The sequence below is a fragment of the Oncorhynchus kisutch genome, linkage group LG5 (assembly GCF_002021735.2).
Source record: "Oncorhynchus kisutch isolate 150728-3 linkage group LG5, Okis_V2, whole genome shotgun sequence".
Classification (NCBI taxonomy): Eukaryota; Metazoa; Chordata; class Actinopteri; order Salmoniformes; family Salmonidae; genus Oncorhynchus; species Oncorhynchus kisutch.
In genome coordinates this window covers 49,325,753-49,351,208 of record NC_034178.2, presented here as the reverse complement: position 1 = coordinate 49,351,208, position 25,456 = coordinate 49,325,753, and the positions used below count along the sequence as shown (strand labels likewise).

Below are 25,456 nucleotides of genomic sequence, written 5' to 3'. Positions count from 1 at the left end.
TGGTGGTGTTGTTTTCATGGTCCTTCGAGCCGGATGGGACCTGACCTGGGGAAACTCCTGACCCTATTAGCTAGTTCCTTTCTGCTAATCCCTAGTGAACTCTGATTCCTCAAAGTATTCCTCACAATTGATATGCTCCTTGAACACGAGGAATGTGCGTAATTGGATCATGAAAAAATAACATTTTTGAAGAAAGTGCAAGATTAGTGTTAAATTCTTATGTACAATATTATTTTGCTACCATCCGCTCACAACTATTTAGCTATCCAGACAACCATCACGTGAGAGGGATGAGTTGAGTTTTTTTTCTCACATTTATGCACACATTTTTAAAAATAATATCTATACAGTATATCGAAACTACAGAGGTCTTGATGGGTACAGTACAGTAAATGGCCTCTAGCTTCTACTCAAAACATCCCTTTGGATATCAATCAGGATTCTCACCCCAGTAACACAAACAGTTATGAACTGGAAGAACAGCAATGGAGAAAAACAAAAGTTGTATGGGCAAAGTTTTATAAGGCAGGAAGTAAACGTAATTCAAGAAAGGTGAAAATGTGTTCCATTTCATATTTTGCCTTTGTAAAACTTCAAGCAATAAACCTGTGATGTAAGTACAGTACATGATGACTGACAGGATAAATTAAATCAACAGCTGATGATTGGTCTAGCTAATATGTTCATTAGTGTTCTAACATACCTTCACACATCCTTCATAACCCCCTGCCTCAAAGTGCACGGATAAGAGGCCACTACAGGGTGAAGCAAGCACCGGTGTGAGTTTCTGTGAATGTGTGCGTGAATACAGTACAAATATGGCAATTTAGAATAAGTCACAGATAAGAAAAAGAAAACAAGGACTGGGTAAGACCTGGAAAGCTTTGGGAGGAGAAACAGTTATAATGGATGCATTTTGTACACATCACTCAACCACAGAAAATGATGTCACAAGAGACAGGAAGTCCTCATCCCATGGCCCCTCACAATACCCCACAGATGATTGGATTGTGGAGGAGTGGGGAGAGTTAAGATTGACTTCAGCACCTTAATACTCCCCGACACTCTGTGCAAATAGAGGGCCAGTCAGGCTGTTGAGGTGTTTGATTTGGCAGGAGGGTTGTAGGGGGTGTTGCGAGATTAGAGTTATCTTCCCATCCAGTTCCAGTTGAACAGCTGTGTTTGGTGTAGACACACTCACTCTGTCCGGGTGTGAATATATATATATATATATTTATTTTTTTCTTCTTCATTTTTTCAAACACAGTGTACGTCTCAAAACACAACAGAGTGCCCCCTTCAAATCCAACAGACCTGGAATGCAAAATACCTAAGATCTGAACATCGTGCACCCCAAAAAGAGCTGTGGTTTCCCCAAGGGTCAGTACAGTCAAGGTCAGCCAACCTTGTGGTTGGCAGAACAGTACAGTCAAGTCAAGTACAGTCAAGTTGTACCACCTTGTGGTACAATATGCATTGTCTGTCTGGAGTAGGTTGGTCCAAACCACTTTCTTCCACCAGCCAGAATCTCTTCCATCATACAATAACCAGCCTATCCCCCTGGCCCTTCACATATTATAGGCCACATAGATGGGGTCCAGTTGGTCAGCCAGGAAGGAGTCCCGGAGGTGCATGCGTTGTTTCTCCCCCCTGGAGTTGATGGGTATGACCCCCGGGTCCACGATGACCACCACGCCCACGATGAGGTGGTGCTCCTCCAGCACCACATTGGTGACCAGGGGCACCAGGTCCAGGGCATCCTGCTCTGAGCCACTCAGTTCAGCCACCACCACCAGTAGGTTGGTCCATGTGAATACCGCACTGTATTGGGGACACAGAGTGAGAAGAGAAAGGGGTTATAATCAAATGTCAGACTAAGATACATGCGCACGTACACACACAATTATGAAAACAGACCAACCAAATGGACAATAGTAAGGTCTCCTGGGACCCCCCAGTGTTCTGACCTCTCTGCAATGCTGCGATGAGCCCGGGACACAGATGTCTCGATGTCGATAGGGTGGTAGCGCAGCCCCCTCAGCTCTAGAGTCTCATCCAGGGAACCCACCACAAACAGGGCGTCATGACGATCTGACCACAGATAGGGAGACAGACAAAGAGGGGCAAACAATATTGAAAACTGGGAATGGTGGGATAGATCGGATCCCTATATCTCCCTTTTCATGTTATCTATTAGCATTAGCATCTATAGCAACACATTACTCAATTCAGTGCTTCCTAGTTCCATGTATCAAACAGTTATTTCAGTTATATTAAAATCTGGAGAGACCCCTGCTGATTACAGACCCATAAGTTTAATGTATTGTGACAATAAAATAACCAAGCCTATAAGCAACTGAATGGCAAGACTTACCAGACTTGATACATATCAAAAAAGGTTAATTAAAAAGACACTTACAAATACATGTTTCAGTTTTATACAATATGCAAAAAAACAAGATATAGATTTATCAATGTCTGTTGATGCCGAAAAGGCTTTCTACCGTCTTGAAATACCTTTTCTATTAAAAACGTAGGAAGATTTAAACTTTCCAGCTGTAATAATAAATGTAATAAAAATATTATATAAATGTCCTAAAATCAAAATATTCACAAATAATACATTATCTGAAGAAATTGCATTATAAATAGGCACAAGACAGGGATGTCCTCTCTCCCACCTGTTCGCACTGGCAATTGAAGCGCTTGCAGAAAGAATTAGACAGGACGCAAACGTAACAGGTATCAGTATTGCTAAACATTAATATAAACTAAACTTAAATATAAACCAAAAAATAAATGTTAATAGGAAAAATAAAAAAGAATACTCATTATCTACAGCAATCCTTTAAGTGGACCATGAAAAATAAACACGTAGGATGCTTAAGTGACAACAAAAAACTAATATATAAATATAACTTATTACCATTACTTAACAATTTGAAAGCATACCTATTAAATGGAAAAAACTTCCCATAACTCTTACAGGTAGAATTACCCTCATAATGGCATGTGTCACACCCTGATCTGTTTCACCTGTCTTTATGCTCGTTTCCACCCCCCTCCATGTGTCGCCCATCTTCCTCATTATCCCCTGTGTATTTATACCCGTGTTCTCTGTCTGTTGCCAGTTCATTTTGTTTCGTCAAGCCTAACAGCGTTTTCCCCATGCTCCTGTCTTTCTCTAGTTTTCCCGGTTTTGACCATTCTGCCTGCCCTGACCCTGAGCCTGCCTGCCGTTCTGTACTTTCTCACACCACCCTGGATTACTGACCTCTGCCTGCCCTTGACCTGCAGTTTGCCTGCTCCCCTGTTTTTGTAATAAACTTTTGTTACTTTGAAACTGTCTGCTTCTGGATCTTCTCCTGAGTCTTGTCAGGCATGGCTCCTAAAGTTTTTATATTTATTCTCAGTAATACCAATTACCCCACCAAAGACATCCTTTAAAACGTATGCTCAGTCATAAGACTTCATATTGGAAAATAAAACTTGAAGATTTAAAACTTTCCTTTTCATTCTGACAGTAGTTTTAACCTTCCAGACTTGGAATTGTATCATCTCGCTACCCAAGGCATTTACTTGTGACATATCGTTAAATGCACAAAGGAGGAACAATGGGTACATAATGAAGATGCACATGCTCATCCCCAGAATCTTTTCACGTGTCTATTTTCAAAGGATAAAGCTTTGGAAATTAACAACAATATGAAACTGAAACTGATTCTACAAGAACCAATACCACTCCGTAAAAACACATCCCTATGGAAAAATCCTTGGATAGTGTTTCAGAATTCACCGATAACTTGGTCGCCATGGAAAACTTGGTAATAGGAAATACATTTATTTCCACGACAGAATTAAAAAGCAATTTTGGACTGACCAATGTAGATATTTGTAAATACATGCAACTTAAGTTTCGTATCACAAAATTTCTATTTGAAATCTTTTGAAAATCAGAGCAATCTTGAGGGAATCCTATTTGAGTCAGAAAAGGATATTCATAAACTCAGCAAAAAAATAAACGTCCTCTCACTGTCAACTGCGTTTATTTTCAGAAAACTTAATGTGCAAATATTTGTATGAACATAACAAGATTCAACAACTGAGACAAACTGAACAAGTTACACAGAAAGGCCTCTTTAGTGTCCTAAGTTTTCATAACTGTGACCTTAATTGCCTACCGTCTGTAAGCTGTTAGTGTCTAAATTTGCTTTAGGAGTAGTGCGTGACCATAGGGTGGCAACACAAACTCAGCAAAAAAAGAAACGTCCCTTTTTCAGGACCGTCTTTCAAAGATAATTCGTAAAAATCAAAATAACTTCAGATTTTCATTGTAAAGGGTTAAACACTGTTTCCCATGCTTGTTCAATGAACCATAAACAATTAATGAACATGCACCTGTGGAACGGTCGTTAAGACACTAACAGCTTACAGATGGTAGGCAATTAAGGTCACAGTTATGAAAACTTAAGACACCAAAGAGGCCTTTCTACTGACTCTGAAAAACATCAAAAGAAAGATGGCCAGGTTTCCCTGCTCATCTGCGTGAACTTGCCTAGGCATGCTGCAAGGAGGCATAAGGACTGCAGATGTGGTCAGGGCAATGAATTCCAATGTCCGTACTGTGAGACGCCTAAGACAACGCTACAGGGAGACAGGATGGACAGCTGATCGTCCTCACAGTGGCAGACCACATGTAACAACACCTGCACAGGATCGGTACATTCGAACAGCACACCTGCGGGATAGGTACAGGATGGCAACAACAACTGCCTGAGTTACACCAGGAACGCACACTCCCGCCATCAGTGCTCAGACTGTCCGCAATAGGCTGAGAGAGGCTGGACTGAGGGCTTGTTGGCCTGTTGTAAGGCAGGTCCTCACCAGACATCACTGGCAACAACGTCACCTATGGGCACAAACCCACCGTCGCTGGACCAGACAGGACTGGCAAAGTGCTCTTCACTGATGAGTCGCGGTTTTGTTTCACCAGGGGTGATGGTCGGATTCGTGTTTATCGTCGAAGGAATGAGCGTTACACCGAGGCCTGTACTCTGGAGCGGGATCAATTTGGAGGTGGAGGGTCCATCATGGTCTGGGGCAGTGTGTCACAGCATCATCGGACTGAGCTTGTTGTCATTGCAGGCAATCTCAACGCTGTGTGTTACAGGGAAGACATCCTCCTCCCTCATCTGGTACCCTTCCTGCAGGCTCATCCTGACATGACACTCTAGCATGACAATGCCACCAGCAATACTGCTCTTTCTGTGCGTGATTTCCTGCAAGTCAGGAATGTCAGTGTTCTGCCATGGCCAGCGAAGAGCCCAGATCTCAAACCCATTGAGAACCTCTGGGACCTGTTGGATCGGAGGGTGAGGGCTAGGGTCATTCCCCCCCAGAAATGTCCGGGAACTTGCAGGTTTCTTGGTGGAAGAGTGGGGTAACATCTCACAGCAAGAACTGGCAAATCTGGTGCAGTCCATGATGAGGAGATGCACTGCAGTACTTAATGCAGCTGGTGGCCACACCAGATACTGACTATTACTTTTGATTTTGATCCCCCCCTTTGTTCAGGGACACATTATTCCATTTCTGTTAGTCTCATGTCTGTGGAACTTGTTCAGTTTATGTCTCAGTTGTTGAATCTTGTTATGTTCATACACTTACACATGTTAAGTTTGCTGAAAAGTTTATTTGGGACAAATCATTCACTAAACCCTAAACCTCAACTACTTCTCATAATGAAATATGTGGAAATTGAGCAAGTTGAGGTGACTGTCATGGTCAAAACATATTGATACAACAGTAGCTAAGATGGGGAGAAGCCTGTCCATAATAAAGTGCTGTTCTACCTTCTTAACAGCACTATCAACAAGGCAGGTCCTACAGGCCCTAGTTTTGTCACACCTAGACTACTGTTCAGTCGTGTGGTCAGGTGCCACAAAGAGGGACTTGGGAAAATTGCAGTTGGCTCAGAACAGGGCAGCACGACTGGCTCTTAAAAGTACACAGAGAGCTAACATTAATGACATGTATGTCAATCTCTCATAGCTCAGTGTTTTTTGTTTTTGTAAGAGGTGTTGACAAGCTGAATGTACCTAGCTGTCTGTTTTTAAAATACTTTAAAATAAAATGTGACAAATAAAATTTGATTTGATCCCTAATAAATACAAATGTCTGAAGTGTAAAACTAACAATGACTCAATAATCCATGCCTTCTGGGAATGTTATTATGTCCGAAAGTATTACAATGTACATTTACTTTTAATCTGTCTATCTGTATATTTCAAGACATGGCACATGAGGGTGCCTGACGGGTTGGACAATACTTTTCTCGTCAATCAACTTGAAAAATGTATACTTTAAAACAGGAAAATCAACCAATCCTCCAACGTTAACACAATGGAAAGGTCAAACACTTTATCTAAATGTTAAAAGTGTGTGGCCAATGAAGATAAATAGAAATGGTGCCACTTGAGGCCATGTAGCAGAGAGTGATGCGTGCGCTGGAGATGGATGGGGGTGTGAGCAGGTGGGTCTGGGCAGGGTGATGTTTGTATGCTGGCGTTTGTATGTGTGTGTTTTAGTATTGAAAAAAACAAACTAAATAAGAACATTAGCATCCATAGCCATCCCTTTTCATGTTAGCCATTAGCGTTAGCCTACATAGCCCTGACCAGGCCCAGCCACTGACCCCCAGCGGCATCCAGTAGCTCAGTCCTCTTGACGAAGCCCAGGTAGCCAGTCCTGGCCCAAAGGGTCGTGGGATCTCCGAAGCTCAGCTTGGTGTTGAAGTGGTCGGCCTGCAGGCTCTCCTCTCCATAGATGGCATAGTAGCCACTGGCACTGTGAGGGCTGTTGATCCAGATCTGACAGAGAGCAGAGGAGGGGACAAGGTAGAATTAGGGATGGAATAGGAGAGTTATGTGTGAGGAGAACTTGGTTATTGATAGGGCTAGGATTGACAAGGCTTTTTCCTAATTATGCCCTGCATATTTCCCATCCTTTTCTCTATCCCACATGTTGCCATTTTCACTCTAATATTAGCGTTCTATCTCCTCTCACCTCTCCTAGATGGGAATCTCCTAGAGGTCCCCTGGTCTCTGGGTTCACGATGATCACCCTGACTCCTGGTAAGATCTAAAGAGAGTGATACATGGTGACCAACAAACTCCCACAACAACACATCTTGTATCTGAGCACAAAGGGCATTTAATGTGTGTGGATCATTCAGGGGAGACTTACTTTGCCAGACTCCATCAGAGGGAGACTCTGAGGGGCTCCTCTCTCCACCAGCCTCACTCTGAGATAGAAAATGAAAGCACATTGTGATGGTGAACTCAATACTGTAAAAAATGTCTTCCTCAGCATCAAAGCTGCTCATACATAAAACATACCACTAGGGTCTACATGTTCTCACCTGTCATGGCGGAGGGACTTCATGTCCACATACACAGTGGAGGTGTCCGGTCCAGTGGTGCCCTGAAAAACACAGACAACCTGAAAGTAAAGGGGCTGAATAATTTTGCACGCCCAATTTTTCAGTTTTTGAACTGTTAAAAAGGTTTGAAATATCCAATAAATGTCATTCCACTTCATGATTGTGTCCCACTTGTTGTTGATTCTTCACAAAAAAATACAGTTTTATATCTTTATGTTTGAAGCCTGAAATGTGGCAAAAGGTCGCAAAGTTCAAGGGGGCCGAATACTTTCGCAAGGCACTGTATATTTCCAAACAAATAAGTTATGCTTCCATCTTGTAGGTCGTCATTGTAAATAAGAATGTGTTCTTAACTGACTTTTGTAGTTAAATAAAGGTTAAATAAAAAATGAAATTCCCTGTTGCCTAGTACCTCCTCACAGAACTTGTTCTAGCTGGTAGAGTAACGGTTCTAACTGGTTGAGTACCTGCATGCAAATGGCAAGGTTGACCCTGGATCCGAAGGCTGTGCTGACAGCGCGGGGTGAGAGGCCCAGGTCTTTAAACAACTTGGAGAAGGACATGGTGAGGGCCAGACGAGGACGCTCCTCTGCTATCACCACACAGCTCCTCACACATGACAGGTTCAGCCCCCGCGCCTGGAAGGAAAAAGAGGGAGACGGTGAGTTAGCATGTACGTGTGTGTGTGTGTGTGTGTGTGTGTGTGTGTGTGTGTGTGTGTGTGTGTGTGTGTGTGTGAGAGAATGTGTGTGTGTTATACTCACTTTGAGTATCTCTGTCTGCGTGCCTATCCCCTTGGTGCAGAGCTCCATGACAGAGTAGGAGCAGAAGGTGTCTCTGATCCGGTACTGGCTCAGGGTGCTCAGCCACAGGGGCAGACAGCTCTCCAACTCCAGAGGAGGGATTAGGATGGACTGGTGCCCTGAGTACACACTACACACAGGAAACAATAGAAGGTCAAAATGTTTGTATGAGAGAGAGATAAAGATACCGTGTGTGTGTGTGTGTGTGACCTTGCGAGACACCACAGTACAAAGCCCAGGCCACAGTAAGGGTCTAGGCAGATGGCTATTTGGCGTGAGGAGTAGAGTTCACACTGCAGCTTGATGGAGCGACACAGAGCACTGACTGCCGCATGGGAGATCTGATGGACAGAAACACACACACACACATCAAAGAAACAACCAATAAGAGAAGCAGAATCAACGGGTAAAGTCATGGTTATGGCTACAGCCATTGACCCACTGTAAATCAGAGGAGCAAAATTAGCTGTTGGCTACTGACTTTGCCAATGGCAGGCCGCTCATGGGCCACCAAGTTTGCAAACTATCTGGGGCTTTTTTAGAGTATTGAGACCAATCAGTAGCCTCCTGTGGGTGACCTTACCTTGACCCCGGTGAGCATGCCTGTAGTAGACACACTGAAGTCCAGATAGGCAATCATCTCTGCCGTGGGGGGCTTATAGATCATTGGGGGTCTACGCCGAGGGAGGTCATCTGGAAGAAGAGAACATGCACAACAAGGTTTTGTTTCTCTGGCTCAGATTGTATGGTCAGGTATGTACTGTATGTAAGACCCATGGCAAGGGTTCTCGAAGTGGGGTGCGGCGGTACTGCAGGGGGTCTGCAGCCAGATCTCAAAATAAATAAATATATACAGTACCAGCCAAAAGTTTGGACATACCTACTGAGTCAAGGTTATTGCTGTATTTCTTTACTATTTTCTACATTGTAGAATAATAGTGAATACAACAAAACTATGAAATAACACATTTGGAATCATGTAGTAACCAAAAAAGTGTAAAACAAATAAAAATATATTTTATATGAGATTCTAAGTTGCCACCCATTGTTTTGAAGACAGCTTAACTAGCAAGTCAGTTAAGAACAAATTATTTTTTACAATGACGGCCTTCCCTGGCCAAACTCTAACGATGCTGGGCCAATTGTGCGCCACCCTATGGAACTCCTAAACACGCCCAGTTGTGATACAGCCTGGAATCTAAACAGGGTCTGTAATGACGCCTCTAGCACTGAGATGCAGTGCCTTAGACCGCTGCGCCACTCATGTGCCTGTCACTGAGGAGTGGCATCCGTCTGGTCACTCTACCATGAAGGCCTGATTGGTGGAGTGTTACAGAGATGATTGTCCTTCTGGAAGGTTCTCCCATCCCCACAGAGGAACTCTGTCAGAATAACCACAGGGTTCTTGGTAACCTCCCTGACCAAGGCCCTTCTCACCCGATTGCTCAGTTTGGCTGGGCGGCCAGCTGTAGGAAGACTGTGGGACCTTATATAGAGAGGTGTGTGCCTTTCCAAATCATGTCCAATCAATTGAATTTACCACAGGTGTACTCCAATCAAGTTGTAGAAACATCTCATGGATGATCAATGGAAACAGGATGGACCTGAGCTCAATTTCGAGTCTCATAGCAAAGGGTCTGAATACTTGTGTACTTGTAATACTTTTGTCATTATGGGGTATTGTGTGTAGATTGATGAGGAAACCAATTATTGTAATCAATTTTAGAATAAGGCTGTAACGTAGCAACATTTGGAAAAAGGGAAGGGGTCTTCTGCACTGTATATATATTTTTTTAACATAAATACAAATTAATATTACTAGCAACAACAGATTAAACAAATGTTGGAAAAGGGATCCATGGAATAAGTTTAGAGGGTGTAATACAATGTGATATTATTTATCTACAATTTATGTTTTTAACCCTGGACAACATGGGCATAGGAGGCTCACAGGGATATTGGTGTCCACAGCATTCCAATTCTATATTTTTCAACTCAATACTTATTGTAATACCCAAAATGACAGATTTGTAAAAAACAAATGCTCTGTTATCTAAGCAAAGTTCACCTAGCCTCATAGCAAAATGTGTGGAATTGCAGGATATTAGCTTTCAAGGTATCTCTCAACCCCAAATTCAGCCTTTGCCCAACCCCTTCAAATAAAAAATATTAATTCAAAACAGGTGAGAATTTGTGTGTTGGGATATTGCTCATAAATATTCATTTTGGGTGTGGGTAAACATAGTTGTACCTGATCCCAACCCTTTCTTACTAAAAGTCCACTGGCACGCTCTGATAAAACTATATGCATCGCGAGCAAATACAACTCTGGACAGTTAGCTCACAGTGGTAAGGCGCGGAGTTCCTGACATCTATTGCAAATGAACTCAGATTGGTCTTGGGTACTGTTTAAAAACCTACAACTACTACCAGGGTGAGCCCTCTCACAGGTATGCTTTCACTTTTCAGAATTAGACATGTGGGCACAGGATGAATATTGTAAATTAAGGATAAAAAAAAATAGAAAACAACATCTGCCCCATGTGGGATTAGAACTCACAACCATTGAACTATGAGCCAACCAACTGTCTTAGCAGACTGCACCACCAGTCATAGTAGTTGGGAGAAACTACAACCAGCTGACATGACTACCATTATCATCTATTTCTTGTTATGATAGAGGTAGCTATGAATCTAAACGTATGATCCTCATAGCCTACATGGTTTGTTTTCTTTGTAAAAGCACATAAATGTGTATGAAACGGTAAGCAAACACGTAGAATTTTGGTCATATGTGTTAATGTGCCCTTATTGCCTTTAGCATTTTGTGTAATGTCAGTAGTCGAGGTATGGAAGCATCATGCTAAATATATTGGCAAACTCCACTTATCAAGACCATTGCCAAACAAGTTACGCTGTCACCTACTTTTATAGTTAGCCTTGAGGTGGTACCACCCAGCTTATCTAGAAGGGAGTGTCTTTCATACTGAACGCCTCCCTTGATGACGTATAGGCACCTTCTCAAAGCGCTTCTACATCAGCATTTCAATGCTATATTTGAATCGCTAGGGACAAAAAGAGCTAGATTTACTACTAAAAGTAATAGTAGTAAAGTAGTACTACTAACCAAAATATATCACTTTTGCTACGCTGTCAAAATGAGGACTTGACATGTTTCACTATAACTAAGCCTAAGACATCTGATTAAAAAAGAAAGTTGTTTTTCCCATGAAAGTTACTCTTTAAAGTAGCAACAACAAAAAATCTCTGTGCCCCATGACAAAATGTGTAGACATGAAGAAAGTAGCTTGCAAACTGCAAAAATTCTCTGATGTCAATATGCTGCCCTTTAAAGTGTTCCTTCCCAGAAAATGCAATTGTTCGTCTGGAAGTCTGTGTGACTGTTGAAGTCATAGTAAAACTCCTTGTATGCTATTTTTATCTCATTTGAGTTGTGTTCTGATGAGGGTGTCCCTGATGAATTTGCTATCACAAAAGGGGTCCCCTGCGACACCTTGTTTTAGAACCCCTGTTCTATGGTACCTGTGTCTATGATTGTCGGCCATGTTTTAATGTTCACAGTGGCAGCAGCTTCTTTGGAGCGCAGGATCCTCATGAGGTTCTGAGTGGTGAGGATACAGGCAGCTTTACTGACCTGGGGACAGACAGAGGCACCACAAACAACATGTTAGTTTGTAGAAAAATACCTTAGGAAGACCAAAATAATGACACCCAAACACCATGCTCATAAAATAGCACCCAACCTCATACACTCAGGTGATCAAAAGAGCACACATACACACTTACGTCAATGATCATGCGGACAGTGGGCAGTGTGGCTGCCAGGTTCTGTGGGTGAGGAGGTCTGACAGTGACAGGAACACAGCCAGCATACAGGCAGCCATAGAAAGAGGCTATCAGATCAATACCTAGTGAGAGACAGAACGAGAAAGTGACAATAACTGTAAGTCATCCTGAATGGGTATGACTATGCCAGTATCAGTGCCAGTATGACAGATGGACAAACAGAGACAGGCGGACGGACAGACGGAAGGACCCACCAGGAGGGTAGAGCAGCACCACGTTGTTCCCGGTGTTGACGCTGCCCTTCTCTGTGAGAGCCGCTGCTATCTTCTCCGCCCGCTTGTGCAGCTGCACACACGTTGCTGTGGATACAACTAGACCCTGAAGCACAGGAGTTAGAGAGGGTAGGGAAAAGGGGTTTATTTACAACTGGGCCCAACTGTATATGGGCGGGGGGTTCTGTTTATTGTCTGTGTGAGAGTGAGTCTATAAGTGTGAGAGTGCTACCTTTGCATTGAGCAGCACATAGAGACAGTGGTCTGGATCAGTCTGTGCCCTCCACTGTAGAGCCTCGGACAGGAACTGGTGCTGAGGAGAGAAAAGAGGGTCAAAGTTCATTCCATAGCAATCATGTCAATATGGATATCAATTTTATATCAACAATATTTTTTTAATTATAATAAATTGATAAAGTTATGCCAAAATAACCACAAAGAAATATAATAGGAGTTTTATTTTGCTGATGGGAGGAACTCGATAGAACTTTAATTTCCTCAAGTTCATTCTCTTAAGTTAAGTCTAAGGTCATGAAGATGGTCAATACAGTCACTCAGCAGTAAATAACCCTGGAGCCAAAATGTCCTCCGTAAGCAGCTTTTCTACCAGGAGGAAGGAAACTGTCACTCCCATTGGCAAATCAACAAGCAAATGGACAATTTAGAACATGCAGCATTAGCCAAACTACTTCTTAAAATAATGAATTGATTTCAGTTGTAGCTAACAGCAATTATTGGGAGAGATCCATTGGAGAGAGAAAGCAAAGCACATAAAGAGGAGATGTGAATGTCTGGATGTCTGGAAGATGGCTTGCCAGAGACTTCCTCTGAGTCCACACAACTCTGCAGATCAGCAAGGCCTGTGTGTGTGTGTGTGTAGCAACGGTCATCAACAACAACAAAAAATATTCTAATAAATGCAACAGTTGGACAATGGATAAAGATACTCCACATTTTTTTTAAATGTTTTAAATAATCAGACTAAATTATAGCACATAAATATTTTAGTTCAATGAGTTGTGGGAATTCAGGTATTCAACTTATTGTCAAATGTCACTTTTATTTCTTAGAATACACTCATATATACATTTTCTAGAATTTACTCATATATACATTTTCTAGAATCTACTCATATATACACATTTTCTAATGCTATTTTATTTTATATTTTGTGTTAAAAGAAAGAAAAATTGATGTGCCCTATTTGCATGAATCGATCTGAAAACATGAACATAAAGGGGTGGAATAGGGCTGCTACCTCCACAAACTTGCTCTATTTAGGACTACACTCAACTGCACTGTCTCCACTGTCTCATGAATTACTGTAGTCACATTCTGTTGCATAATTCAACAAGTGTGTCAATAGCAGGATAACCTTGGATTAAAAACCAACAAGCCTCTAGATGACACCTATCTACACATACTTTACGTTGTTTGCGAGATCAGACATAACATCACTACAATCTGTGTTCATTTTTGGAAGTTGCTTTCATTTCATTTAAGTTCACCTCATTTGTAAACATTTCAACGATATTAAATTCTAACTTTTTTCAATTCCCTAAAAATGAACAACCATCAAATCAAAATGATGTAAGCATTTGATGTAAGCGTTGAGACAAGGCATTAAATCCCAGACAAAGCCTTAGTGTTCTTATAGATGCAACGGAAAGACAATGTATTCCATTGAGCCCATTTCAGCCATTACCGCGGGATGTTTGACTGTTTGATTACAACATTTATGCAGTCGTAAAGGGAAAAAACCTCAGGCACAAGCAAGAGTATGAAAGAGTCGCAGGAGTAAAATGAAGGCAATCAATCTAACGAGATTTAAGTGACAAGTGGATTTTGCACCCCTCAAACACAGGAAACACATGGCTGAAAAGGACAGCTCCTCAAGTTGGGGGGGCATGCGAGTTGCTAGTGTGTGTTTGTGTATATGTGTACTATTTTGAACATTCAGAGGTGATGGAGGGCAATGGAAGGCATGTGGCATCAGGTGGCATTAAGAGGTACGCCGGCAGATTGTCACCATAACTGTGCTGTGATCCAGAAAAAGAACAGAAAACGGAATAATACATTGGCGCATGCAGATTCCGAGCATTACTTCTGACACCATGCAGGAGCTCACATCTTGCCAGAACTTGCATCCATAGAAAGATCTGTGTGTGCAACTGAAGAATGGCTCCATTCACATTTGGAGCTTCACTGTACAGCACATTCCAGACAGAAGCAAAGGTAGGACCAGGGTGTTACAGAGTTAGAGGGGGCAGTAGCTCTTACCATGATAGTAGGCCACATACGGAGCTATATAGATCCAGAGAGATGGGTGCATTAGGACAGAGGAGAGGAGAGAATGCATCATGTTGCCCCCATGGTTTACCAGCTATCTTGTCCTGTCCAACTAAATAGCTAGTAAACACTTATTGGACCACTGATGGCAACCAATATGGTAGCATTATGCCGCTGGCAGCCCAACAGCATACTGACCGTGAGTGGGCATGCCATTGTTAGTAGTGTCGGCTACCACCAGGTTATTAGTGCCAGTTACCGCTATCATCCCTACCCTGCTATATGGTCCAACGTGCATGTGGGTCCTTTCTAACTGGTGAGATGAGAGAGGTCCTGAGGTGGTCCTACCTTCCTGACCAGGTCCTGGTCCTCGATCATTCCCAGATCCCTGCCTGCTGCCTGGGCTATCCTCTTCCCTGCTACCAGGTTCCCCACCATGATGGAGGCTGGACCCACACCCACTAAAGAGAAAGAGAGAGAGAATATGTGAAAGAGAGAATGCATATTTACAATCAGATAAACAGTCCCTAGCTCAAAAGACATGGTAACTGTAAGCCAAATCAATTGCCAAGTTTTGCTGTATGATCCCCTGAACTGAGCCTACTGTACCTGGCTGTTTCTGCCGTGGTTTGGGGAGGTTGGTGACACAGGTATGGGGGCACATGAGGATGTTACAGGGGTGCAGGTTGCCGTCCAGGAAGTTCTGCTTGGTCTCAAAGATGTGGATCCCTCCCAGGTGGGTCTTGGGTAACGTGTTGGCAGGTACCAGGGCTAGGCTGTACAGACCCACCTGGTGGATACTGTCAATGGCCTGGACAATGGACACACACACACACACAAACACTCCTTAGTTAGACAACTTCCCTGTACATTGAAAACAGTGGTGTTTGTTTTGGAATGTACCAAGAAAGAGGTGTTTGTCGGGGGGTTAGCTACCTGCAGTACTCTACTCATCCACTGGAAGCTGTCCTCCTCACTGGCATCTGGCCTCTGCTCTGCCACAACCACAATCCTCTCATCATAGAACACCGCCACAGAGAACACCGCAATCCTGACACACACACGTGGATTAGAATGTCTACTCTGCAATGATCCAGTCACACACACACATGTAGTTGAAGTCAGAAGTTTACATACGCTTAGGTTGGAGTCATTAAAACTCGTTTTTCAACCACTCCACAAATTTCTTGTTAACAAACTATAGTTTTGGCAAGTCGGTTAGGACATCTACTTTGTGCATGACACAAGTCATTTTTCCAACAATTGTTTACAGAGAGATGATTTCACTTATAATTCACTAAGTTGATTGTGCCTTTAATAAACAGCTTGGAAAATTACAGAAAATGATGGCTTTAGAAGCTTCTGATAGGCTAATTGACATAATTTGAGTCAATTGGAGGTGTACCTGTGGATGTATTTCAAGGCCTACCCTCAAACTCTGTGCCTATTTGCTTGACATCATGGGAAAATCAAAAGAAATCAGCCAAGAATTCAGAAAACAACATTGTAGACATGCACACGTCTGGTTCATCCTTGGAAGCAATTTCAAAACGCCTGAACGTACCACGTTCATCTGTACAAACAATAGTACGCAAGTATAAACACCATGGTACCATGCAGCCGTCATACCGCTCAGGAAGGAAACGCGTTCTGTCTCCTAGAGATGAACGTACTTTGGTGCGAAAAGTACAAATCAATCCCACAACAACAGCAAAGGAGCTTGTGAAGATGCTGAAGGAAACAGGTACAAAAGTATCTATATCCACAGTAAAACGAGTCATACTGTATATCGACATAACCTGAAAGGCCGCTCAACAAGGAAGAAGCCACTGCTCCAAAACCGACATAAAAAAGACAAAGGTTTGCAACTGCACATGGGACAAAGTTCGTAGTTTTTGGAGAAATGTCCTCTGGTCTAATGAAACAAAAATAGAACTGTTTGGCCATAATGACCATTGTTATGGTCATGGAGGAAAAAGGGGGAAGCTTGCAAGCCGAAGAACACCATCCCAACCGTGAAGCACGGGGGTGGCAGCATCATGTTGTGGGGGTGCTTTGAGGCAGGAGAGACTGGTGCACTTCACAAAATAGATGGCATCATGAGGCAAGAAAATCATGTGGATATATTGAAGCAACATCTCAAGACATCAGTCAGGAAGTTAAAGCTTGGTCGCAAATGGGTCTTCCAAATGGACAATGACCCCAAGCATACTTCCAAAGTTGTGGCAAAATGGCTTAAGGACAACAAAGTCAAGGTATTGGAGTGGCCATCACAAAGCCCTGACCTCAATCCTACAGAACATTTGTGGGCAGAACTGAAAAAGCGTGTGCAAGCAAGGAGGCCTTCAAACCTGATTCAGTTACACCAGCTCTGTCAGGAGGAATGGGCCAAAATTCACCCAACGTATTGTGGGAAGCTTGTGGAAGGTTCCCGAAATGTTTGACCCAAGTTAAACAATTTAAAGGCAATGCTACCAAATACTAATAGAGTGTATATAAACTTTTGACCCACTGGGAATGTGATGAAATAAATAAAAGCTGAAATAAATCATGCTCTCTACTATTATTCTGACATTTTACACTCTTAAAATAAAGTGGTGATCTTAACTGACCTAAGACAGGGAATTTTTATTAAATGTCAGGAATTGTGAAAAACTGAGTTTAAATGTATTTGGCTAAGGTATATGTAAACTTCAGACTTCGACTGTATTTATTCATTACACATAAATACACATCCACACATAAAGCAGAGAACACCACAATTCCTACCCACACAAAACCACTCTGAAGAAGACAATGCTCTGATCATTAGCTGATCATTCCCAAACCATAGGAATCCCCACCCACTTTAAAATGGTGGAAGCCCTCAATGACAATGTCCACGCAAAAACAAGTTATTTCCCTGTAATGATCGATGTACATCTCTATGCTCAATCCCCACTACAATTGACTCACATCGAGCACAAACTGCACATATCTCATCCAATGTTGATTCAAATACATGCTGACCCATGCGCACACACACACACCGTAATCACCTTCCGCGATACACAGTCTTGACAGGCTCCACGGCGAGTGCTGTGGCAACCAAGTCATCAGCATTGTGTCTCCTCCCACTCACCATCAGCAGGCCTTCGTTTTTCCCCACCACAAATATCAGACTGCCCTGTAGAAGGGTTAGACACAGCCGTCAATACAGACTGACACACAAATGCTCACAGATATGGACGCACGCGCACATACACACACACACAACATTCCTACTTACAGGTCCTACAAAGCCTAGGAGTCCAGATCTCACAAAGGGGATCTCTCCAATAGGAGCACCAAGAGTATTGACTGGAATCACCTATAGACAGACATGTTTCATTAAAATGTCTAATAGAAGAAGTGTTGAACAGCATATTGGTGTGTCTAACCAGGTGTAAGATATGCTGTAACACATAAGGGGGAATTGAATGGTTGTGGGTCTGTACCTCAAAGGTGTTCTTGGTGACTCCTGGTAGGCCATAGTACATGTTGCCTCCGGCACGAGAGTTCACCACAATCTCCCCTATCTCATCTGTCTTACACAGCTGAGGAGGCCCTTCAGGCTTCACTATACACATCAGAGCTGCAGACACAGAGACAGGCTTCACTATACACATCAGAGACACAGAGACAGGCTTCACTATACACATCAGAGACACAGAGACAGGCTTCATTATACACATCAGAGACACAGACAGGCTTCACTATACACATCAGAGCTGCAGAGACAGGCTTCACTATACACATCAGAGACACAGAGACAGGCTTCACTATACACATCAGAGCTGCAGAGACAGGCTTCACTATACACATCAGAGACAGGCTTCACTATACACATCAGAGCTGCAGACACAGATACAGGCTTCACTATACACATCAGAGCTGCAGACACAGATACAGGCTTCACTATACACATCAGAGACACAGAGACAGGCTTCACTATACACATTAGACACAGAGACAGGCTTTACTATACACATCAGAGCTGCAGACACAGAGACAGGCTTCACTACACATCAGAGCTACAGACACAGATACAGGCTTCACTATACACATCAGAGACACAGAGACAGGCTTCACTATACACAACAGAGACACAGAGACAGGCTTCACTATACACATCAGAGCTGCAGACACAGATACAGGCTTCACTATACACAGAGATACAGAGACAGTCAGATGCACACAATAATGCAGAAACCTATTTACACATAAAGAAACAAAATGGACATGCCGTGGAGGTGATTTGGAATCCCACTCTCGTGATGAGTGACTGTAGCCAGACCTGAGACTTCTAAGCCAGTTACACACATACAAATGGATTTCCCTCCTGATATCTTTCCCCATTTCTCTCGCTCTTCTACACTGTGCACCCCTTATCCCCTCTCCTCACCTCCAGGCATCACGTGACCCACGTCCTGCACGGTGAGGGCAGAGTTCTTGTCCTCCGCATTGACCCTGATGACCCCGTGACTTAGACCCCCCATGGAGAGGATGGCCCTGGCTGGGAGGGGCGTCCCCGGCATCCCCGGCCTGGGCACAGGACAGGAATTTGACAGAAAATTATACACATACTGCTGAAAGACTATCCTTTTATCCATACATGCTTTCAATCATTGAAGGTGCAGTATGTAACTTTAATTTACTCCCATTTGTCCAGAGGCAAATCAGGGTACTACAAACACATTTTGCCAAGTAGCAAAACAAAACACAAACTGTTACATTCGCCAAGAAGACCCATCAGGCCTATCCTACCTGCGGATGGCCACCGTCATGGCCTCAGGGCTGGTGGCACAGGGACAGATGACCTCTGGCTTCAACCCGTGGATCTGGAACACGTTGAGGAAGGCATCACATGATGACACCGACCCTAAGGGAGAGACACAGATAGAGACATCTCACAACACTGACCATTTTTAGAGTGAATCTATTCTAACCATACAGTGCTTTGTTTTTCACTTGCAATTGTCCTATTGCATGTGGGACGTTTGCTCTATGTCAGCCCCACTGACAGCCTGGAAGTTGCCATGCAGACCAGTTCCAAGCATGTCTGCCACCTGTAGTTCCAGTGTGGCTTCCAGAGACTACATTTCCCTGCATGGACTACATTTCACACTCACATGGGTTGGCTCCATCAGCAACGATGAGCATGTGCAGTGATTCCAGGCTGGTGTCCCTCTGTTCCCTGTGTGCCATCATGGCCCAGTGCAGGTCACGACACTTCACCAAGGCAACGCGCGCTACGGGGGAAGAGGAGGGACAAATGAGTACATTAACCTCACAGTGTTCTCATGGTCACACAGAGAGAGAGAGAGTGTGGAGGTGGTGTAACTACCTTTGTGTATGTGGACCCTCTGAACCCAGGAGAGAGGGCAAGCCTTCATCACAGCATAGGGCACACTGATGGTGTGGATCCTGTTCATTACACTCTGAAAGAAGAACAAAATACAACTTATTAAACTAAAATAAATATGATATGAAATCAGTTTACCAGTAACTATTATCCTCCCACCGTGAGAACTCCATGCCACAGGCCCATGTCCTTTTTAAAGTCCAGAACGTTCACTAGTGTCTCACCTAAGAACAGAAACAGATACGTCCCTATGAGAAGCATCCTTTAAACACTTGTTCCCTGTGTATCATCCTCATACAGATGCCATAAACTTACTCTCACGATAGAGTATGCCTCTCTCATATAGAGTAGTTCCTCACCCTCACAGTAGTTGCAGGCCTGGGTCAGTGCTTGACAATGGGTCAACATGGCCACCTTAGACACAGCCACACCCATCACTGTGCCCTCCTTACTAGCCTTGTACTAGAGGGAGAGAAAACACAATTACTTAAGATTAGATTAGGAGTACACACATATGCACGTGCACACACATCTCACCTCTATGTATGCAGGGTCAGTGTTCGCTGTAGGGATATGGGGCTGCCAGTCCTTGCCAGGTTTGGTGAGGTACTTGGAATCTGTCACCACCCACTTTAGCCGAGGCCAGCCTATAAGAGACAGTCAATATCATACACCAGCCAATCAACTTCATTAAAAAGAGACTCGTAATGAAAGAGTTGTTTGAGATCGACCAGATTGCAGTCGCCGACTCGATGACTAAAACCACCTGGCTTCCTAAATAACTAATCATTATTATTTGTAGATCAGTCAGTCTACTTAGTCAGTCAGCTGTGACGGAGTAACAGCTGACTGATCTACAAATAATAGGTCTGCTAACCTAGAATTCTTTACAATCAGATGCCGACGGCATTAGCTACCAAGAGAATTCTCTTCGATTATAATCACAGTCGTTAACATCCCCCCCAAGCAGACACCTCGACGGCCCTCAAGGAACTTCATTGGACTCTATGTAAACTGGAAACCACATATCCTGAGGCTGCATTCATTGTAGCTGGAAATTCTAACAAGGGTACTCTGAAAATAAGGCTCCCTAAATTTTATCAGCATATCAAATGCACAACCCGGGCTGGCAAAATTCTGAATCATTGTTACTCTAACTTCCGCGACACATACAAAGCCCTCCCTCGCCCTCCTTTCGGCAAATCTGACCACGACTCCATTTTGTTGCTCCCAGCCTATAGACAGAAGCTAAAACAGGAAACGCCCGTGCTCAGGTCTGTTGAACGTTGGTCCGACCAATCTGATTCCACGCTTCAAGATTGCTTCGATCACGTGGACTGGGATATGTTCCAGATAGCGTCGAACAACAACATTGATGTATACGCTGATTCGGTGAGCGAGTTAATTAGCAAGTGCATAGGTGATGTTGTACCCACGGTGACTATTAAAACCTTCCCAACCAGAAACCGTGGATTGATGGCAGCATTCGTTCAAAACTGAAAGCACGAACCACTGCTTTTAAATCAGGGCAAGGCGACCGGAAACATGACCGAATACAAACAGTGTAGCTATTCCCTCAGAAAGGCAATTAAACAAGCTAAGCGTCAGTATAGAGATAAAGTAGAGATGCAATTCAACGGCTTTGACACGAGAGGTATGTGGCAGGGTCTACAGTCAATCACGGACTACAAAAAGAAAACCAGCCCAGTCGCGGACCCCGATGTCTTGCTCCCAGACAGACTAAACAACTTCTTTGCTCGATTTGAGGACAATACAGTGCCACTGACACGGCCCGCTACCAAAACCTTTTTTTTTAACCCCCTTTTTTGTGCTATCCAATTGTTAGTAGTTACTGTCTTGTCTCATCACTGCAACTCCCGTACGGACTTGGGAGAGTCGAAGGTCGAGAGCCATGCGTCCTCCGAAACACAACACAACCAAGCCACACTGCTTCTTGACACAGCGCGCAACCAACCCGGAAGCCAGCCGCACCAATGTGTCGGAGGAAACACAGTACACCTAGCGACCTGGTCAATGTGCACTGTGCCCGGCCCGCCACAGGAGTCGCTAGTGCGCGATGAGACAAGGATATCCCTGTCCGGCCAATTGTGCGCCGCCCCATGGGCCTCCCAGTCGCGGTAGTCTGCGACAGAGCCTGGACTCGAACCCAGAGTCTCTGGTGGCACAGCTAGCACTGCGGTGCAGTGCCTTAGACAACTGTGCCACCCGGGAGGACTGGTCCTGGACTTTCTGACAGGACACTCCCAGGTGGTGAGGGTAGGAAACAACATCTCCACCCCGTTGATCCTCAACACTGCGGCCCCACAAGGGTGCATTCTCAGCCCTCTCCTGTACTCCTTGTTCACCAATGACTGTGGGGCCATGCACACCTCCAACTCAATCATCAAGTTTGCAGATGACACTACAGTGGTAGGCTTGATTACCAACAACGACGAGACGGCCTAGAGGGAGGAGGTGAGGGCCCTTGGAGTGTGGTGTCAGGAAAATAACCTCACACTCAACGTCAACAAAACAAAGAAGATGATCGTGGACTTCAGGAAACAGCAGAGGGAGCACCCTCCTATCCACATCGGCGGGACAGTAGTGGAGAAGGTGGAAAGTTTGAAGTTCCTCGGCATACACATCACGGATGAAGAGACGCAACAGCGCCTCTTCAACCTCAGGAGGCTGAAGAAATTTGGCTTGTCACCAAAAGCACTCAAACTTTTACAGATGCACAATCGAGAGCATCCGGACGGGCTGTATCACCGCCTGGTACGGCAACTGCTCCGCCCACGACAGGGGGTCGTGAGGTCTGCACAACGCATCACCGGGGGCAAACTACCTGCCATCCAGGACACCTACACCACCTGATGTTACAGGAAGGCCAAAAAGATCATCAAGGACAACAACCACCCAAGCCACTGCCTGTTCACTCCGCTATCATCCAGAAGGCGAGGTCAGTACAGGTGCATCAAAGGTGGGACTGAGAGACTGAAAAACAGCTTCTATCTCAAGGCCATCAGACTGTTAAACAGCCATCACTAACATTGAGTGGCTGCTGCCAACATACTGACTCAAATCTCTAGCTACTTTAATAATAAAAAATTGGATGTAATAAATGTATCACTAGTCACTTTAACCTTTTGTGACTAGGGGGCAGTATTTTCATTTTTGGAAAATAACGTTCCCGTAGTAAACGGGATATTTTGTCAGGACAAGATGCTAGAATATGCATATAATTGACAGCTTAGGATAGAAAACACTCTAACGTTTCCAAAACTGTAAAAATATTGTCTGTGAGTATAATAGAACTGATTTTGCAGGCGAAAGCCTGAGAAAAATCCAATCCGGAAGTGGCTCATCTTTTGAAAGCTCTGCGTTCCAATGCGTCCCTATTGAGCAGTGAATGGGCTATCAACCAGATTACTTTTTCTCCGTATTCCCCGAGGTGTCAACAGCATTGTGACATAGTTTTACGCATTTATGTTGAAGAATAACCGTAAGCGGCTACATTGCGCAAGTGGTCACCTGATGCTCTCAGAGTGATTCTCGCGTAAAATACAGAGGTAGCCATTATTCCAATCGGTCCTACTGAAAAACCAATTGTCCCGGTGGATATATTATCGAATAGATATTTGAAAAACACCTTGTGGATTGATTATAAACAACGTTTGCCATGTTTCTGTCGATACTATGGAGATAATTTGGAATATTTTTTGGCGTTTTCGTGACTGCAATTTCCGGGCGATTTCTCAGACAAACGTGAAGAACAAACGGAGCTATTTCGCCACAAAAATCATATTTTTGGAAAAAAGGAACATTGGCAATCTAACTGGGAGTCCCGTGAGTGAAAACATCCGAAGCTCATCAAAGGTAAACGATTTAATTTGATTGCTTTTCTGATTTCCGTGACCAAGTTACCTGCTGCTAGCTGGACAAAATGCTATGCTAGGCTATCGATAAACTTACACAAATGCTTGTCTAGCTTTGGCTGTAAAGCATATTTAGAAAATCTGAGATGACAGGGTGATTAACAAAAGGCTAAGCGGTGTCTCAATATATTTCACTTGTGATTTTCAAGAATAGGAATATTTATGTCCGTTGCGTTATGCTAATTAGTGTTAGTCGATGATTAGCTCCCGGACCTGGGATGGGGAGTCACTACAATGCCACTTTATATAATGTTTGCATACCCTACATTACTCATCTCATATGTACAGTGGAGAGAACAAGTATTTGATAACCTGCAAAATCGGCAGTGTTTCCTACTTACAAAGCATGTAGAGGTCTGTAATTTTTATCATAGGTACACTTCAACTGTGAGAGACGGAATCTAAAACAAAAATCCAGAAAATCACATTGTATGAGTTTTAAGTAATTAATTTGCCTATTATTGCATGAGATAAGTATTTGATCACCTACCAACCAGTAAGAATTCCAGCTCTCACAGACCTGTTAGTTTTTCTTTAAGAATCCCTTCTGTTCTCCACTCATTACCTGTATTAACTGCACCTGTTTGAACTCGTTACCTGTATAAAAGACACCTGTGTACACACTCAATCAAACAGACTCCAACCTTTCCACAATGGTCAAGACCAGAGAGCTGTGTAAGGACATCAGGGATAAAATTGTAGACCCGCACAAGGCTGGGATGGGCTACAGGACAATAGGCAAGCAGCTTGGTGAGAAGGCAACAACTGTTGGAGCAATTATTAGAAAATGGAAGAAGTTCAAGATGACGGTCAATCACCCTCGGTCTGGGGCTCCATGCAAGATCTCACCTCGTGGGTGATCAATGATCATGAGGAAGGTGAGGGATCAGCCCAGAACTACACGGCAGGACCTGGTCAATGACCTGAAGAGAGCTGGGACCACAGTCTCAAAGAAAACCATTAGTAACACACTACACCGTCATGGATTAAAATCCTGCAGCGCATGCAAGATCCCCCTGCTCAAGCCAGCGCATGTCCAGGCCCGTCTCATCGCTCATCCATATATTTATATGTACATATTCTTATTAATTGCTTTACACTTGTGTGTAAAAGCTAGTTGTTGTGAAATTGTTAGATTACTTGCTAGATATTACTGCACGGTCGGAATTAGAAGCACAAGCATTTTGCTACACTCGCATTAACATCTGCTAACCATGTGTATGTGACCAATATAATTTGATTTGATTTCACATTGATGCTCTGGAACACGGCCAGTAATAGAGGCAGCTTCTGACCTTTAAACTGTAGAATCTCTCCGGTGGGCATCTTGGGAAGTCCCTTCAGACAGATCTCACTGGTCAGAGCCAAACTCACACTACAGCTGCCCAACAGGAAGCCTACCTGACTACTGCCTGCATCCTGGTGGCAGAACAACAATGACACATGGAGTAAATCACAGAGCAGATATACAGTTGCTTGCGAAAGTATTCACCCCCCTGGCATTTTTCCTATTTTGTTGCCTTACA

General features: G+C 43.6%; 1 protein-coding gene across 4 annotated transcripts in view; it reads right to left on the bottom strand.

Annotated features, from left to right (window-relative positions):
- Nucleotides 1-505: 505 nt before the first annotated feature.
- The window catches only part of LOC109891188 (disco-interacting protein 2 homolog B-A), a 78,581-nt gene continuing 53,630 nt past the window's right edge, over nt 506-25,456 (bottom strand). For 2 of the 4 annotated variants that reach the window (XM_031825245.1, XM_031825247.1), the window contains exons 11-39: nt 25,226-25,349; nt 20,533-20,642; nt 20,355-20,457; nt 20,155-20,219; nt 19,978-20,071; nt 19,763-19,882; nt 19,398-19,512; nt 19,036-19,175; nt 18,089-18,225; nt 17,881-17,961; nt 17,651-17,778; nt 15,549-15,663; nt 15,222-15,423; nt 14,961-15,073; nt 14,604-14,627; nt 12,556-12,636; nt 12,306-12,429; nt 12,052-12,173; nt 11,788-11,899; nt 8,828-8,937; nt 8,455-8,585; nt 8,206-8,374; nt 7,909-8,079; nt 7,421-7,482; nt 7,246-7,303; nt 7,066-7,140; nt 6,695-6,869; nt 1,968-2,091; nt 506-1,821 (exon numbers count right to left, since the gene is read on the bottom strand). In XM_031825245.1, the coding sequence (XP_031681105.1) occupies nt 1,569-1,821; nt 1,968-2,091; nt 6,695-6,869; nt 7,066-7,140; nt 7,246-7,303; nt 7,421-7,482; nt 7,909-8,079; nt 8,206-8,374; nt 8,455-8,585; nt 8,828-8,937; nt 11,788-11,899; nt 12,052-12,173; nt 12,306-12,429; nt 12,556-12,636; nt 14,604-14,627; nt 14,961-15,073; nt 15,222-15,423; nt 15,549-15,663; nt 17,651-17,778; nt 17,881-17,961; nt 18,089-18,225; nt 19,036-19,175; nt 19,398-19,512; nt 19,763-19,882; nt 19,978-20,071; nt 20,155-20,219; nt 20,355-20,457; nt 20,533-20,642; nt 25,226-25,349 (3,438 nt within the window). In that variant the 3' untranslated portion in view covers nt 506-1,568. The remainder of the gene's footprint in view (nt 1,822-1,967; nt 2,092-6,694; nt 6,870-7,065; nt 7,141-7,245; nt 7,304-7,420; nt 7,483-7,908; nt 8,080-8,205; nt 8,375-8,454; nt 8,586-8,827; nt 8,938-11,787; nt 11,900-12,051; nt 12,174-12,305; nt 12,430-12,555; nt 12,637-14,603; nt 14,628-14,960; nt 15,074-15,221; nt 15,424-15,548; nt 15,664-17,650; nt 17,779-17,880; nt 17,962-18,088; nt 18,226-19,035; nt 19,176-19,397; nt 19,513-19,762; nt 19,883-19,977; nt 20,072-20,154; nt 20,220-20,354; nt 20,458-20,532; nt 20,643-25,225; nt 25,350-25,456) is intronic. The other 2 variants (XM_031825246.1, XM_020483541.2) reach the window with 1 other exon arrangement.